We start from the raw sequence: 16549 nt of genomic DNA on the forward strand, positions 1-16549 counted from the left end.
TGATTGAATACGAATAAGTACTTGGGGTCATACTTGAAGTGCTCATGCTATACAGAAGCATCAAAGTGAGATATCTCTGAATGCTAAGCAGGCTACAAGATACAGTATGGTTTTCTATCTCAGTATCCGTTCTCTGCAGCCTGGCTCCCTGCTGGTTTTGAAAGTGTAATAACTTTTGTTAATCGGCATTTGGAGATAGCTATGGGGAGTGAGTGATTTGTATCTGCCTGTTTTTGATGCAACTATTTTGACCTTGCTGTGTGGTTGGTGTTTTGTTTTTGTTTTGTTTTTTGTCTTTCTTCCTTTTATTGTGGAGCTTAGTATTATACTTATTTTGTATTGTAAACCACTTTAGAAAGCCTAATAAGATGCAAAGGTGGTGTTTAAATTTTAAAATAAATATGTATTGGTATACGTTGCTGTCAGAGCTGCTTCAAGATCCTAGCTCACAGAGGATCACGCTAGCCAGCGGTCATTAAGTAAAAGTCTTTATTGAGTTACAGTTTCCATTCTCAAGCTGCTACTTGCAACTCTACGTCTAATGGCTAGATCGGCGAAGCTCCGTCTGAGTCTCCGCCCCTTGTGCACCAACTTAATATCCTAGCCCTGCTCCACCTTTTCCGCCTGACTGTCCTCCTCTGGGTCCCTCTACCCCCCGGGGTTTCTTCCTTCCTGGATTCTTCTGACGCTGACCCGGACCCTCCTGCCTCCTTGCGCCGGGCTTTAGGACCTGGTTCCCTTTCCGGGCTGCTTACTGCGCCGCCTTCCTCTGCATTTGAACTTGGCGCGCGCGCCCAGCCTTCCACTTTCCTCTTAACCATTTCTTCGCTCCCCGATGGAGGTGTGGCCACTCCTGACTCATGCCCTCCCTCCTGTGGTGAGCTGCCAGCGCTTGCCCCCTGGCTCCCTCCTTCTTCCCTGCTCCCTGGCGGTGACGCTGGTCCCGATTTCCAACTGCTCTCCCCTGAGTCCCCTCTGGCTCTATCTTCCTGGGGTGCCCCCCTAGACTCCCCCCTTGCCCTGGCCACTGGTGCTCCTTTCTGTGAATCCTCTGATTCACTGGAAAGACTAGGAGATCTCGGGTCGTCGTCATCACTCATCTTTTCTTCTGCCTCCTCCCCTTCGCTCTCTGTTTCCTCCCTTGGCCTTGCCTCTGCTCCTAAACCCCTGACATCCATCCCCCCCTCGAAGCCCCCCATTCCCCCCTCCCCTCCTTCCGGTGCTGGAGCTGGGTGCTGCTGTTGCAAAGGGACGAACGTCGGATATCGTTCGCTTCCCGTGGCGGGCCTCCATCTGAAGTCTCTCGGGTCTTCCTCCCTGCTCTCGTCGACGACGGTCACCTCCGCTTCCATCTCTGTGCCGCCGTGCTCGAAACCAGGGTCGTCCCCGAAAACGTCCATGTCCGTTTCTCCCTCACTTCCTCCTGGCGGCGTTGCTCGTCCTGGACCTTCCTGCCACTTCCTGCGCCACTGCTCCTCTGGTCTATCGTCCCACCAATACGAGGGTTCTGAGGCAGATCCCGAGGGTGACCCCTCCGGGGAACGGGCGTCTCGTATCGGGTCCTCGTCCGAGTCAAACCCCCGGAACGTGCTGGCAGAAAGCGTTGGCGTGAAAAGCCAGTCGTCGAAAAGGTCTGCTGGCATAGGTCTATGTGGGAAGAGGGCATGAAACTCGTCTTTGAGTAGAGGTTCGTCCAAGGCGTAGCCCGGCACCCAGCTGTTCGCACTGGCCGGGGTGCCCTCCTTGGCGAGAAAGTATTCTACCCCCTCTTCCCCCCATCTGGAGTCCAAAATCTCTGTGACTTCGTTGATGCGCTCCTTCTGTGCCACTCCCGCGTGCCCTGTTCTGTCTCTGACCGGACTCGGCGCCGTTCCTGGTTCCTGGAACCTGTGCGGTGCCTTGTAGGGAGTGAGCACCGATCTGTGGAACACCGGATGCATTCTGGAACCCTCCGGAAGTGCCAGTCTGAAAGCTACCGGGTTGACCTGCTCTTCGACTTGGTAGGGCCCCAGTTGTTTATGCCCTAGTTTCTTCTTGGCCAACGACCTGGCCGGCACTGCGTGGGCTGCTAACCAGACCCAGTCTCCCACGTGGAGCTCTTCGCCAACCCTTCTGTGTCTGTCCGCTTGTACCTTGTATGCGTGTTTGGCCAGCTCCAGGTGGCGCCTCAGCTGATCGTGGACTTCCTGCAGCTCCGACGCGAACGCATCTGCCGTCTGCGGCTCCCCCTCCCCCATTCTTTCCAGTCCCGGGAAGGTTCTGGGGTGCCTCCCGTTGTTGGCGAAGAACGGCGTGACCCCCGTGGACACGTGCTTCGTGTTGTTGTAGGCGAACTCGGCAAGCGGCAGGTAATCCACCCACGTCGCAGGCTGTTGATTCGCATAGCATCTCAGGTACTGCTGCATGATGGCATTGACCCGCTCCGCTTGCCCGTTGGTCTGCGGGTGCCTCGCCGACGCCAGGTTGATCTTGACGTTTAGGAAGCCCATCAGCTTCTGCCAGAAATTCGAGATGAACTGCCGCCCGCGGTCGGACAGAATAGACCGTGGCAGACCGTGAACCTTGAACACGTGGTCTATGAACAGTTTGGCGGTTTGCTCCGCCGTGGCCACCTTAGCACACGGAATGAAGTGGGCCATCTTGGAAAACAGGTCCACCACCACCAGCACTGCCGTCTTGCCCCTCGAGCTGGGCAGATCCGTGACAAAGTCCAGAGCCACCCTTTCCCAAGGTTCGACCGGAGTTTGCAGCGGTTCCAACAGTCCGGCCGGCGGTCTGTGCACTGGTTTGGCCCTCTGGCAGGTGTCACACCTCGCCACGTAGTCTGCGACCTCCCCTCTCATTCCAGGCCACCAGAAATCCCTGGCTACTAATTCCACCGTCTTCTCCTTGCCAAAGTGCCCGGCCGTGGGCGCGTCGTGCAGCTGCTGCAGCACCTTGGCGCGAAGGTCGTCTCCCGGCACGTAGATGGCCCCTTTACGGATGAGCAATCCATCTCGTAGCTGGAAACCGTCGGCCACAGCCTTGCCCCTTTGCACCTCTGCCATCTTTGCTTGCGCGAAGGAGTCATCCTGCAATGCTCGTCGCACCGCCTCCAGGTCCACGGTGGCCGCGGCGCACGCCCATACTGTTGGTGCGAAGATGTGCATGGCTGCCGCTGGCGTTGCGTCCTCCAGATACTGTGGCTTACGGGAGAGGGCGTCCGCCATGATGTTAGTGTCCCCCGGGACATACTCTATGCGGAAGTCGAAGTTCGCAAAAAACTCAGCCCAGCGTATCTGCCTCTGGTTTAGGAATTGTGCCGTGCGCCAGTGCTCCAGATTCTTGTGGTCCGTGCAAACCTGCACCGTGTGCTTGGCGCCGATCAGGAAGTGCCTCCACGCTTTGAACGCTGCATGAATGGCCAGCAACTCCCTGTCCCAGATGGTGTAGTTCTGCTCGGACTTGCTGAGCTTCCTGGAGTAAAACGCTCCCGGTCGCCACACCCCCTGCTGGTCCTTTTGCAGCAGGACCGCCCCCACGGCTCTGTCCGAGGCGTCTGTCTCCACCCTCATCGGCCTGCTGGGGTTGACGTGAAGCAGCTGCTCTTCCGACGCGAAGAGACGCTTGAGTGCCTGAAAGGACTGCTCCGCCTCCTCTGTCCAAACGAACTTCTTTTTCTTGGAGCTAAGCGTGTCTGTGATGGCCGCTGTCTGCATAGCGAAGCCCTTGATAAACTTGCGATAGAAGTTCGCAAAGCCGACAAACCTTTGGACCTCTTTCCGGTTGCGTGGGCTCTTCCAGTCCAATACCGCTCGAACCTTGGCGCTGTCCATGGCGAGCCCCTTGTCAGACAACTTGTAGCCCAGAAAATCCACCTCCGTCACGTCGAATTGGCACTTCTCCAGCTTGGCGTAGAGCCTATGTTGCTTTAGTCTGGTCAGCACTTCCTTGACGTGCCTGTCATGCTCCTGCTGCGATTCCGAAAAGATCAGGATGTCATCTAAGAAACAGACGCACGTCTTGTAGAGAAGTCCCGCCAACACGTGATGCATGAAAGCTTGAAAAACGTGGGAGCCATTTTGCAGTCCAAAAGGCATAACTCTGTATTCGTAGGTACCCAGTGGCGTGAACATGGCCGTCTTCCACTCATCTCCCTCCCGCATGCGAATGAGGTTGTACGCCCCTCGCAGGTCTAATTTGGTGAACACTTTTCCCTTCCGCACCTTCGCCAGGAGGTCGTCGATTCGGGGCATGGGGAAGTCCGACGGCTTGGTCACACTGTTTAAAATGCGATAGTCCACGACCAGTCTTTTTTGGGGCGTGTCTCGCTTTTTAACAAAGAATACAGGACTGCCCCCCGCTGCCTTGGACTCTCGGATGAAACCGCGCTCCAAATTATGATCGATGAACTCTTTGAGTTCCTGCAGCTCGTCCTCCGACATGGAATACAGTTTCCCTTTAGGCAGCGCCGCCCCCGGCAGCAGGTCAATTTTGCAGTCATATGGTCTGTGAGGGGGTAGCCTGTCCGCCTCCTTCTCGCAGAAAACTTCCAAAAATTCTGCGTACTTGTGGGGAATCGCTTGCAGCGTGCCTAGCAGCAGCTGTGACTCCTCTTCCTCTCCTTCCTGCCGGTGCACGATGCAGTGTTCAGCACAAAAGGAAGAGCCGAAGACCAGCTGCCTCTGGTACCAAGCCAGCGTTGGGCTGTGCTTGTCCAGCCAACTCATTCCCAATACAATGGGCTTATCCGATAGTTGAGTGACATTGAAGCTGATGATTTCTTTGTGATTCCCAAGTCGCATCGCCATTAGCGGCGTCTGCTTCACCACTTGCCCCCCTAGCAACTCCCTGCCATCCACCGTGACAACCTGCAGGGGCAGTGTGGCCGGCAGCAACTGTATAGCGTGCTTGTCGACAAAGTCCTGCCCTATAAAGTCCGCGTTGCTGCCCGAGTCCACTGTGATGGGCACGTCCATGGTGATTCCATTGGGCAGCTGGAGAGATGCGGTGAGCCTCACCACTGGTTTGGGCGGGAGGGGGTTCACGGGCTGTAAAATCTCTGGGGACTGCGGCACTAACACGTCTGGCTGGGCCCCAGGGCCTCTTCCTCCAGCCAGACTGCTTCGTTTCCCTGCTGTGTTCCTCCTTGCTGCGTTGCTGCAGTCACCATTGCCGAGGCTGCAGTGAGCTTGTGGAGCCTCTGGGGACACTCTTTCGCCATATGCCCTGGCTCCCCACAGACGTAACACTTCCTGTTCCCTCTAGGAGGCTTCGCTTTCACTGCTGCCGGTGCTAGGGCTCTGGTTGCTGACTGAGCCCTTGCACCTCCAACCTCCATAGGTTCGGCTCCTCCTCCTGGCGGAGGCGTGGATTGCGCCCGCGCTGCTTCTCTGGGAAGGAAGGAGGGGCCCCTGGCTGGTTCGCGCCCTCCACGCCCTTCGTCCCTGCTCCACGGGCGTTCTTCCAGCCTCACCCCCACTGCCAGTGCCCTCTGAACGACCTCCTGGGTGGTTCGGGGTCTCTCCCCCCTCGCGATCTCATCTTTAATCGAGCTGTGCAACCCCTCCCAAAAGAGGTCTCTTACAGGGGCCGAATCTCTGTCCCACTCCAGGGCACTGACCAAGGCGAAAAAGCGGGCATGGTACTGCCTGACGCTGGCCCTCCCTTGTCTTAGCCCATGCACCTCCTTCCGGGCAAGATCCACGTCAATGCTTGATAAAAAACACCCATCCATCGCTTTAATAAAGGCATCTGCATTCTGGAGCGCCGGATCCTTATCTCTCCATAAATTGCGTAGCCATGCTTTAGCATCCCCATGCAAATGAGACATGATGAATCCCACTCTCTCTTGCTCATCTCTAAAGTCTTTATGCAGCAGTTGCAGTGCGCACAGTACGTCTGCTCTAAAGTTGGGATACTGTTGCAGGTTCCCATCGAAGTGAGAGACCAGCCCGCCTGTTCGTCTCGCCAACCCAATTCCCTCCTGCCGGGGTGTCTGCTTTGTCAGCACGTCTAACCTGACCTGGAGATCCCTGCAGGCGGCAGCTGCCTCCTCCTCTCTCTTCCTGGATGCGAGAGCCTCGGCAGTCAGTTGTGACACTGCTTTTCTGAGTTCCTCTATCTGCTGCTCAGCCGTCATGTTGTCTGCCGTTTGTGAGCTAGCTAGTAGGCACCTGCTTCTCTCCTCTCCTCGAGGCTGTAGATGCCCACAATTTTTGGGAGACGGAGCTTACTGTCAGAGCTGCTTCAAGATCCTAGCTCACAGAGGATCACGCTAGCCAGCGGTCATTAAGTAAAAGTCTTTATTGAGTTACAGTTTCCATTCTCAAGCTGCTACTTGCAACTCTACGTCTAATGGCTAGATCGGCGAAGCTCCGTCTGAGTCTCCGCCCCTTGTGCACCAACTTAATATCCTAGCCCTGCTCCACCTTTTCCGCCTGACTGTCCTCCTCTGGGTCCCTCTACCCCCCGGGGTTTCTTCCTTCCTGGATTCTTCTGACGCTGACCCGGACCCTCCTGCCTCCTTGCGCCGGGCTTTAGGACCTGGTTCCCTTTCCGGGCTGCTTACTGCGCCGCCTTCCTCTGCATTTGAACTTGGCGCGCGCGCCCAGCCTTCCACTTTCCTCTTAACCGTTTCTTCGCTCCCCGATGGAGGTGTGGCCACTCCTGACTCATGCCCTCCCTCCTGTGGTGAGCTGCCAGCGCTTGCCCCCTGGCTCCCTCCTTCTTCCCTGCTCCCTGGCGGTGACGCTGGTCCCGATTTCCAACTGCTCTCCCCTGAGTCCCCTCTGGCTCTATCTTCCTGGGGTGCCCCCCTAGACTCCCCCCTTGCCCTGGCCACTGGTGCTCCTTTCTGTGAATCCTCTGATTCACTGGAAAGACTAGGAGATCTCGGGTCGTCGTCATCACTCATCTTTTCTTCTGCCTCCTCCCCTTCGCTCTCTGTTTCCTCCCTTGGCCTTGCCTCTGCTCCTAAACCCCTGACAGTTGCCCATGTAAAATGGGACTGTTTCAGTTCTGATCATTAGAACTCTATTCTGTTTCCTTTTCACAGTAAGCATGTAGCCTGTCCTTGACCTGTTGCAGAGGAATGGCCTTGCTTTTTATAAAATCATAAATCTCTGCAAAATTCTCAGTTTCTAAAGTGTTCTGTTATGTCTCTTTTCTTTCAGGTCATGAGGGAGGACAGCATGTCTGGCAACAAGAACACCAACCTTCAAGATGCTGCTGGCAGGTATAGGCACTGAGGGTGAATTGTGCTGAGGGATTCAGGTATAACTGCACTCATGGCAGTGTGGGCAGTTTGCTTCAGTTACTCTGTGAATCAAGAAGCCACATGGGAAAGGTTCCCATAAAATTGGAGTTAGCTGGTAGTTTAGAAAGACTACTATTTCTGTTGTTATCATGAATGCTTAATTTACAAGTAGGCTTGACTGCTTGTCCCTTGAATTCATGAACCCAATGAAAGTGCTTAGCCCTTTAAAGAGAGAGAGAGAGAGATTACTTTTCCTCATTACTAGATTGGGAACCTGAGAGAGGGAGGATATCACCACCTGGCCTACAGATCAAATGCAAGTATATGGAGGGTAGAGGAATTCCCATGGCTTAGTGTCACTTCTTGGCTGCCCTTCTGAGAGAGGCAGAAAAGGAATTAGTTTCAGTGCACTGGTGTGTGATATAAATGCCATGGGAAGTCCTGGCACCAGCACCTCTTGGCTTCCCGCAGGCTAAGGATTTGCAAAGATTTTTGTCTGCTAAATTGGTACTAGATTGGGTGCATAAGATGGAAAGAGAGGTGGAATTCTGCAATTCTCTAATCTTGCACAGCTCCAGTGTAGAATTCAGTATCCTGAGAATGTTCGCTTTAGTTTTAAAATACTCTGTTTCTATCCACTCAGGCTGTGGGGATCTGTTTGAATGCATGTGGGCAATTATATGAGTGTGGCATTTTTATTCCACCTAGCATAGAAAGCTGCCTTACACCAAAACACAGTGTTTTCCTGTGTAGCCTAGTATTACCCATTGTGATTTAACAGCAGCTGCCCGGGGTCTCAGGCTGAGATACCTCCCCTGCTATTGGATTCTTCTAGCTGGAGATGACAGGAATTCAACCAGAAATCACCTGTATGTGCTGCCACCACTGAGCTGTAGTTTCTCTAAGATGTTCAGGGCGGTGCTACGTTTATTGTCAGAACAATCCTCTGAGGCAAGCTAGGCCAAGCACGTGTGACTGGCCCAGGGCCACACAGGAAGCTTCGTCACTAAGAGGAGATGTGAGCTTGATTTTCCATGGTCATAATTGAATGCTGCTCAACTCTGCCATACATATAGCTCTCTCGAATGTGTACTCTTTCCCTCTGTTGTCGAGCAGAAGCATAAAAAATTATGCAGAATAAATTGGTTCCTGGTATATCTATCTATATACAGTCAACTTTATTTCATTTGCCCAGACTTACTTCTTCCTACGTCTAGCAGAATTATGCTTTATTGAAATCTAGTAAAGGTAAAGGGACCCCTGACCATTAGGTCCAGTCGTGGCCGACTCTGGGGTTGCAGTGCTCATCTCGCTTTATTGGCCGAGGGAGCCAGCGTACAGCTTCCGGGTCATGTGGCCAGCATGACTAAGCCGCTTCTGGCGAACCAGAGCAGTGCACAGAAACGCCATTTACCTTCCCGCCAGAGCGGTACCTATTTATCTACTTGCACTTCGTGCTTTCGAACTGCTAGGTTGGCAGGAGCAGGGACCGAACAACGGGAGCTCATCCCATCACGCGGATTCGAACCGCCGACCTTCTGATCAGCAAGTCCTAGGCTCTGTGGTTTAACCCACAGCACCACCCGCGTCCTTATTGAAATCTACATTGCACTAAAGCCTTGGGCGCATGGTTGAAAATAGCCTAAAGCAGTGTTTCCCAAACTTGGGTCTCCAGCTGCTTTTAGACTACAACTCCCATCATCCCCGACCACTGGTCCTGCCTAGCTAGGGATGTTGGGAGTTGTAGTCCCAGCAACAGCTGGAGACCCAAGTTTGAGAAGCACTGGCCTACACCTTGGCTTTTTATTGCTAATGCAAAGGTTTGTTCACTGGAGAATAGTGGCAAAGGTGGTATGATTTATATATATATGAGATCTTAGAATTCCTATGACATGCTCATAGTCAAACTTTTGGGTCTGGTTTGTTCAGGAGCATTCTTCTGTCTGGAAAAGTTCAGAACAGCCCTCTGAGAGCCCACAGCCCCGTGTTCCAGGAGTCGAGAGAGAGACTGAAAGTGATTCCTATCTCCAATGCCTTCATTCCGTAAGTCCTTTGGGAGGGAATATTCTTAAGGCAGGGAAACAGCAGGAAGATTGCTTAGAGATTAAGTCTAGAAAAGAATAAAACAGCTCAGCATTTGAGTGGCTCACTCAGTTAATCCTAGCAATTTCTAGCCAGGTTAGTCATTTTGCTTGTCTGCCAGAAACCCAGGAACAATTAGTATGGCTTATTCACAGTCTAAACAATCAATAGCAGAGGAACAGAACTCAACGTCTTAGTGGAGTGCTTCCTCTTGGGCACTGTTGCTGTCCATCCAGCCCCGTGACAGTGTTGCCATCCTATTTATAACACAAAATCAATACGAGAAATAATTTTTAAAGGCATTATAAATTCGGTTTTGCATTTCTTCACAGCCTTTTCAGTTTTGCCACCCAGAATATGGAGCAACCTTCCATCACTGTATGCTTTAAGAAAAGCAATGAAAATAGTTTTATTTCTGTTTTTTCTGGGTAATTGTTCTTTTTCATGGATTCCACCACATCTACTGCTCTGAAATTTGATTGTAGCTACTCCTGGATTTTTGTTTATTAGCCACCTTTATGTAGAAAAGTGGATAAAAAGCCTTAAGAATAAAATAAAGTAAAATCTTAAGCTCCCTTAGCTTTCTGAAGAGGACCAGTTGTTGTTTCAGCTGTAGCCCTGCACTACTTAGTAAAGGGCAATATCTAAAGATAAAAGATTGTGGTGGTGTGCTTCAGGGCATATTAGAATTGCTTCATTCTAGCTGCATCATTGCTTACTTCCATGGAAACCAATATGCTAATGAAGAGTCTTCGTATCTTTACTAATTGAGTTCTCTCATACATTCACTGAATACTCTTCTCATGGCTTATGGTTGGAATTATAACCAACTCTGCTGTGCCCCTAATTTGCTCATTTGTTTTGTTTCTAAACCATTAGTCCTTTATTTAATAACATGGTCCTTGCTGAGTTTGCAAAAGGCAAAGTGTTCCTCTCTCTCCTCCCCTTCCTCCTGCCTTTTTACTGATTGATACAAATTTTTACACCCTGTAAACCCAAAGAACTGTCACATCTGAGGTTTCACTGCTGGGAGAAATAGGATCAAAGAATCATTTGTGCATAAGAAGGAATGAAATGATTGCATGCGAGAAAATGTAAAAATACAATATCAATTAAGACAGTTGTATGAAACCACGGCGATTATCCGTCTTTTCATGACTTCATATGTTAAATAGCTCTCTGAAAGCATTGTTGCCATATAGATTGTCCTTTTTGCATGTGCCTGAGAGTGGACAGAGCTTTTGGCATCCTCTTATCTGGCCATTACTTGGATTCCTGTAAAGGAGTGTGTGCTGAATACTCTGGAATAATGTCTTTTTGCAGCCATCTGTCCGCAGCACAATGCATTTTAGGGGGCTTGCCTGAGGCAGCAGGTGCTAAGATGCTGTCGTTCACATGACAAAAGACTTCAAAGGCACCCTTTGCTCCCAGGCAATAATCTTTTCTTTGCCATGAGGCACAGTGATCATTTGTCATGTCTTCAGATTATTTGTGAAGAGCAATACTGGTTATTTTGCACATGCTGTGCATGATGGTGGACGTGTTTTCATCTTGCAGGAATGAATTAAATGAGGATAATGCTGCCTCTAGCCCTGAGGATTCTTTGAGTCCTCCTAATCTGGCTCCTACAGAGGAGGCTGCTATTGTAAAGGTATGTTGTATCTTTGTGGGGACTAGTGGGTTTTCCAGCATGAGTCAGTTACAATTGCAGCACAGAAGAGTAGGGGCTGCATACAAAACACTTAGTTGTGCATTGAAACATGCAGCAACATTCCTTTTCTAACTGCAGCGTTTCTTGATTCACGCAGACACTTTGGCTTTGTTCAGGCATACCATTAAGCCATAGCTAAACATTACTGTGTGTATGAACTGTATGCACTCCCCATCTCGTCTCTCTCTTATTCAGGGAAAGCCCAAGAAGATTGGGTGCGTCTACTTCTGTTTCTAGCTAACTGCAGTTTATTATGTATGAACTCCGGGACAAACCATGGTTCGTGTTATCTGTGGTTTATTGAAACAAGTCAACTTCAGATTGTAGCAATTTTGACTTATTTGTTTCAGTAAACCACAGCGCTAATCATCTCCTCCTCTTGGCTGTGCCAAGGGAAGAGGGTTCAAGCCCAAGGCTCATGCAAGAAACTCATAAGAACATAAGAAGAGCCTGCTGGATCAGACCAAAGTCCCATCTAGTCCAGCATTCTGTTTTTACAGTGGCCACCCATATGTGTATCAGCAGCCCACAAGCAGGAACGGAGCACAACAGCACTCTCCACACTTGCAATCCCCAGCAAAGAGAGGCATATTGTATTCTGACAGTGGAGGTGGAAACAATAGCTATTGTGGCTATTAACCATTGGTACCTTTATCCTCCATTGATTTGCCAAATCGTTTTAAGCCATCCAAGTTGGTGGCCATCTCTTCCTCTTGTGGGAGCAGATTCCATAGTTTAGCTGTGCACTGCGTGATGTTTAAAATTATGGACAAGCTAGGATTTTGAAAGCCTTCCATAAAAGTCACTATTCTCTCAAACTGAAGAGCTTGTGTATAGGAAACCTTCTTTACATGTGGTTTGAGCTTCCCATTGCATGCAGTTTAGGGTAGCAACAGTGGGATTCTTTGCTACTGTATTTTATTGTTTCAATGGCTTAATGAAAAGTGTATTCTTGTATACCAAACCAACATATAAGAGGAAAAGATTCACAAGCTTCATCCTCACAACTTGCAGCTTTTTCAAAAGTGGATGAGATAGTAGAGGGGGAAACCAGCAGTTCCACCCGGTGACAGATTGTAATTTAATTAACTTGTGTTTTGCAGAACTCTCCAGAGGACTTAGAGATTTTGTTAACATCACAGGCAGAGAATCTAATTGACTTTACAGAAGCCATGCCTCGGGTAAGAGTGGAAATTAAATGGAACTCAATGATTTCATTGTGCTGTTGATAATTTTAGAAGGAAAACATGATTGATTTATGCTTCCATCATTTGCACACAAGGCATCTGTAGTTCCAGTTGATACTTGTCTAAGCTGGTTTCTCATGTAATAATTCTTTTCTAAGTGAGCCTTTGGGCTAGTTGAGTTACATTAGAATCCTGTACTACATGTGCATGCAAGCAAAATTCTGGACTGTCTGCAAGTCCTGCCTAGGCAGTAATTTTTTTCTGCCAGCCCATGACCCTCCTTTCTTACTGGTATCTTTAAAACCTTCCTTTGAGCCAAACAAGTATCTGACAGAACAAAATGTCTACACGTGGTGAATGTTAAGAGAGCCGTTGAGAATTACATTACATGCAAACCAATGGAAGGAATGAGTCCCACTGCAGCTGGGTGGTTTTGGAATAATTTTCTGATATGAGCTTGCTTCATTTTAAGAAATCTGATACAACTATTCTGTGATTATTAATTAGAGTAGAACCCACTCTCCTGATTCTCCGCGAGTGAAGAAACAAGCCATCTGTCTGCTCTCTTGGCTTCCCTGGGCTCCTTTGGAGAATAGGGTGCCACCATTCATTCATTCATTCATTTCCTTTTCCGCCAGGGATTTAAGGCCATGGGTAGTCTCTTCAACCTCAGTGATGTATAGAGCAGTGTTTCCCAACCGGTGTTCCGCGGCACACGAGTGTGCCGTGAGACATCGGCTGGTGTGCCGCGAGATGCCTGGAGGGAGGCGGGCGAGTCGGGCGGCGAGAGGCGGGGCGGCGGCGGCGAGGAGAGGCCGCGCCTCCTGCTGCTGCCTGGCGCTCCTCCTCGCAGCCGGCAGCGCTGCCTGGGCGCCTCCGCGCGACTCTGCCTCGCTGGGTTTGGTCTCCCAGCAGAGACGGGTCACACGCGCACCTCCCTCCCTCCCTCAGCCTGCGCGGAGGGAGAGCCAGAGAGGCATCGCTCCTGCGCGGCGGGAGAGGGAGCAGCCAGAGCGATGCCCCAAAGGAGCTGAATTCCGAGCGAGGGACTGAGGGGGGAGGGAAAAAACTTTCACTTTCGTGCGTCCCTCCCGGCGTGACGCTGCGCGCTGACGTCACGGGGCGGGGCTTTAATGGTGGTGTGCCGCGAGATTTTTTTTCAGTAAACAGGTGTGCCGTTGCCCAAAAAAGTTTGGGAAACACTGGTATAGAGAACATGGCTACCTCTTGGGATAGCCTTTCTTCTAGCCCTAGGCGTTTTGAGGAGGGGTACCAGTGATACTGCCTGTGCTGCTGTTCAGCTATGTGATCTCTTTGACGTAATGAGGTGATAAAAGAGAGGGGAGAGCAGTGGAGAGCCTTAGGAGAGCAATAGACAAACACTTCCTATGTCTTTCTGTGTTTCTAAGATCATTTTTGCTTCTGGGTTTTAGGTGTCTTCACCACCAACAGTTTTGCCCAGGTGGTTGGTGCCAGTAAGTATATTCACTAATTCTTCAAAGTGATATATATGCTTTTATTTTTAAGCATGCATTCAGGTGATTGTTTTAAAAATAACTCACGCCTAACCAATAGTAACAGTAACTGAACAGTATATTTTAACCTGAATCATGGAAGTCCTTTTTTAAAAAAGAAAAGGCTTTACTGTGGTTCTGTGCAATAAATTTCTCAAAACCCATCACTTATATTTCATAGCACTGAAGATAAACTGCTTTTGCCATTCTCGTTTCATCAGTGTTTCCTTTTAGTGTTTGTGACAGTTATGGTGCCTTGGGAGCCTAGCTCTACTCCAAAGCAGCTGTGCTGTCTCTATATTCAGGGTTTTCCTTCTAAAGTAGATGCTAGGGCAGTGGCAGGCAAGAGACAGTGACATTTCATCATCATGAGAAGACAACATCTGATGATATGGGCAGCTCCTCTTACTCATCTTCACAATGCTGTCTTCTTCAGTGACCAGAAATAACCCTTCCTGGCAAGTTCAGTATTTCCTTCCTCTGCCCTCCACCCTTGCAAATTGCCTCCATGACTTTTGTCATCCAGAGTTTGGAAATAAGCCCAGCTGGGAAAACAAAAACAAGGTTGGGGCACTTAGCCTTCTTCCAGCCCATCGGTCCACCTCTGTAAGCATCTCCCTGTAACTGCAGTATCTTGACAAACACATTTTTGGGACCGTGTACTTGAGGGAATACATGGACCAGGTTGCTTTGTGTGACCTTCCTGACCTTCCTTTGGTTTTCGTTCTGTAGAGTGGACTGGTTTCCAATGGGCCTTTAGGGAATGATGTTGCCTTATCTCTTAAGGCAGTGAAAGGCAGCACTGAGGCACTGACCATCTCTGCTGGCTCCCCACCTCCACTTTACTCGCCCGAAATCATGCCCAGGTAAGTCTTTTCTCCTTGCTCCTACATTGGGTTAAGGGAATGCTATGCTACTTGAATTCTAATTTGAATCTTATTTTATTCCATGTTGGGGAGGGTGTTTTTTTACTAGTCCAGTTCTCCTATTAAGCACTGGGAAGCACAATAATATTTTGCAATTCACTATTCTTTTACCAAGCGACTTTTACCAGTGGCTTTCTGTCAGTCTTTGGGGCTCAAATTTGTCAGTCTATGTAACTGCTGCTGCATTTCAAAGAAATGCATGTACCACTAGGGCATTTTGTCGGAAGTTAGCATTGTAGGCATTCCGCTTATCAGCATATGCACTTCACTGCAGATACTAGTAAAGTTTTATCATTGTTGGCTGTATGTGGCAAAGATGATTCTACTAATAGTGGGCAGCTCTTAATTTGATCATTACAATATTTACCCTTGGTGTTTCCCATGTAAAATAACACTGCATTGGCTCTGATAGATATGAATTACCTTACCTCGTTTGGAATTGTTTGCTCTCCCATCAGGTTATTGAATTGATTGGCTGAGTTCATTCAGTTGCAGGACCCCTCTTCTGAGTAGGACCCTCCCCTTAAATCTCCCACACAGATTGTGTGTTGCTTTAATTTCAGCCCTGCTGCAGAAGATGTTACAACAAGGCCGAAATGTTTACTTACCACTGAACTCTGAGCTTTGACAGAGTCTCATCTTCCTAGCATCTGCAACGTACTCCTGAAATGGATTTAACCTGGAATTGACCCATGCTCAGACCATGGTTAAAACAAAATGCCTGGCAGTTTTACTGTGGATTCATGCGACTGGAAATCTAATATGAAGAGCTGCTGGGAAGCCTGAGCACCTTTTGTAAAGTACACTGGAACACACATTCTGACGCGTAATGAAATCTGCAAGGTTTCCATCCACAGCAGTGCTTTTGTCTGTTTATAAAGCTTCTTGCTGCTTTAGGGGTGTAAATAAAGTCATCACTTTGATGAACGAGTTAGTAATGGGGAGGATAGGAACTTCTAAGGCCACCTGCTGGTTGTTGCTATAAAAAGCAAGTAGTGCTAATGGTGTTTTTATAGAGCAAGCTCTTCTTTCTTAACATCTCCTTTGAATCCTCTTTTGTACTGATATCTGTCAAATGTTCTTGGCCTTAATCCACTTTCTAGACTTTGCACTTTTGCTCACCATGTATGAAAGAAACTGAATATGCAGCACCTCTATAGGTTACCCAACTGGCAGGTTCCGCTCTCTCTAGTCAAAGAGGCAAAGCAATTTTCTACCAAACACTTTCAGGCTACCATAGTGTGTGAGTGTAACTGTTCCACATTTTGTCCCATTCTCTATAACGTGTCTAAAATACTGCTAGTGTGTAAACTTCTGCTGCAGAAGAGCTTCATAATGGAAAGGCATGTTCCCTTGCGGCTTTTCACTGGCTTCTGTTTGGAAAGTTCCTTCCAACGAAACTGAAGATTGTTTTAAGGTATGTTCTATGAACTTGTCAATAGCTGATTTCTGTACTATAAGTACAGACTAATTAGAATTACTGCCTTTTTCCTATGTCCCACTACAATTTTTTTTCTTCAAATGAGGTTGCAATTGGCAGGTTTTACATCTTGATTTTCTAGTCTAGTCTAGAATGTGTCTAGAATGTGTTCAGACACATTCCAGTAGTTCACCTATCTTCTTCAAATTAGACCAGTGACTGGACATTTAGTGAAAGAGTCTCCCTCAGTATATTGAAGTGCTAATAGTTTTGGACCAGTGGGGAAATCTTTTTCTACTACAAACTCAGGGAAATTGCTGTTCATTGGTGGAACTACGTGAATCCCAAGTTTAACTCATGCTTAGCATTTTTTTGTTTGTGGACCAATTTCTCCATGGGCATTGAGAGCGAACAATAAAACTTGGTAGGACAGTTACTGGTTAGGACACGATTCTATTGTTAATGTTCAAAA

The 16549-nt window shown here is 48.9% G+C and overlaps 1 protein-coding gene across 1 annotated transcript in view; it reads left to right on the top strand.

Moving 5' to 3' along the window:
* EPB41L5 (erythrocyte membrane protein band 4.1 like 5) overlaps positions 1-15513 on the top strand; it is a 59867-nt gene extending 44354 nt beyond the window's left edge. The window contains exons 20-26 of the mRNA XM_081206534.1: positions 7155-7216; positions 9167-9280; positions 10877-10970; positions 12134-12211; positions 13651-13692; positions 14464-14597; positions 15221-15513. Coding sequence (XP_081062660.1) covers positions 7155-7216; positions 9167-9280; positions 10877-10970; positions 12134-12211; positions 13651-13692; positions 14464-14597; positions 15221-15278 — 582 coding nt within the window. The 3' untranslated portion in view covers positions 15279-15513. The remainder of the gene's footprint in view (positions 1-7154; positions 7217-9166; positions 9281-10876; positions 10971-12133; positions 12212-13650; positions 13693-14463; positions 14598-15220) is intronic.
* The last annotated feature ends 1036 nt before the right edge of the window (positions 15514-16549 follow it).

This window comes from Podarcis bocagei (assembly GCF_964188305.1).
Source record: "Podarcis bocagei genome assembly, chromosome: 1".
NCBI classification, from domain to species: domain Eukaryota; kingdom Metazoa; phylum Chordata; class Lepidosauria; order Squamata; family Lacertidae; genus Podarcis; species Podarcis bocagei.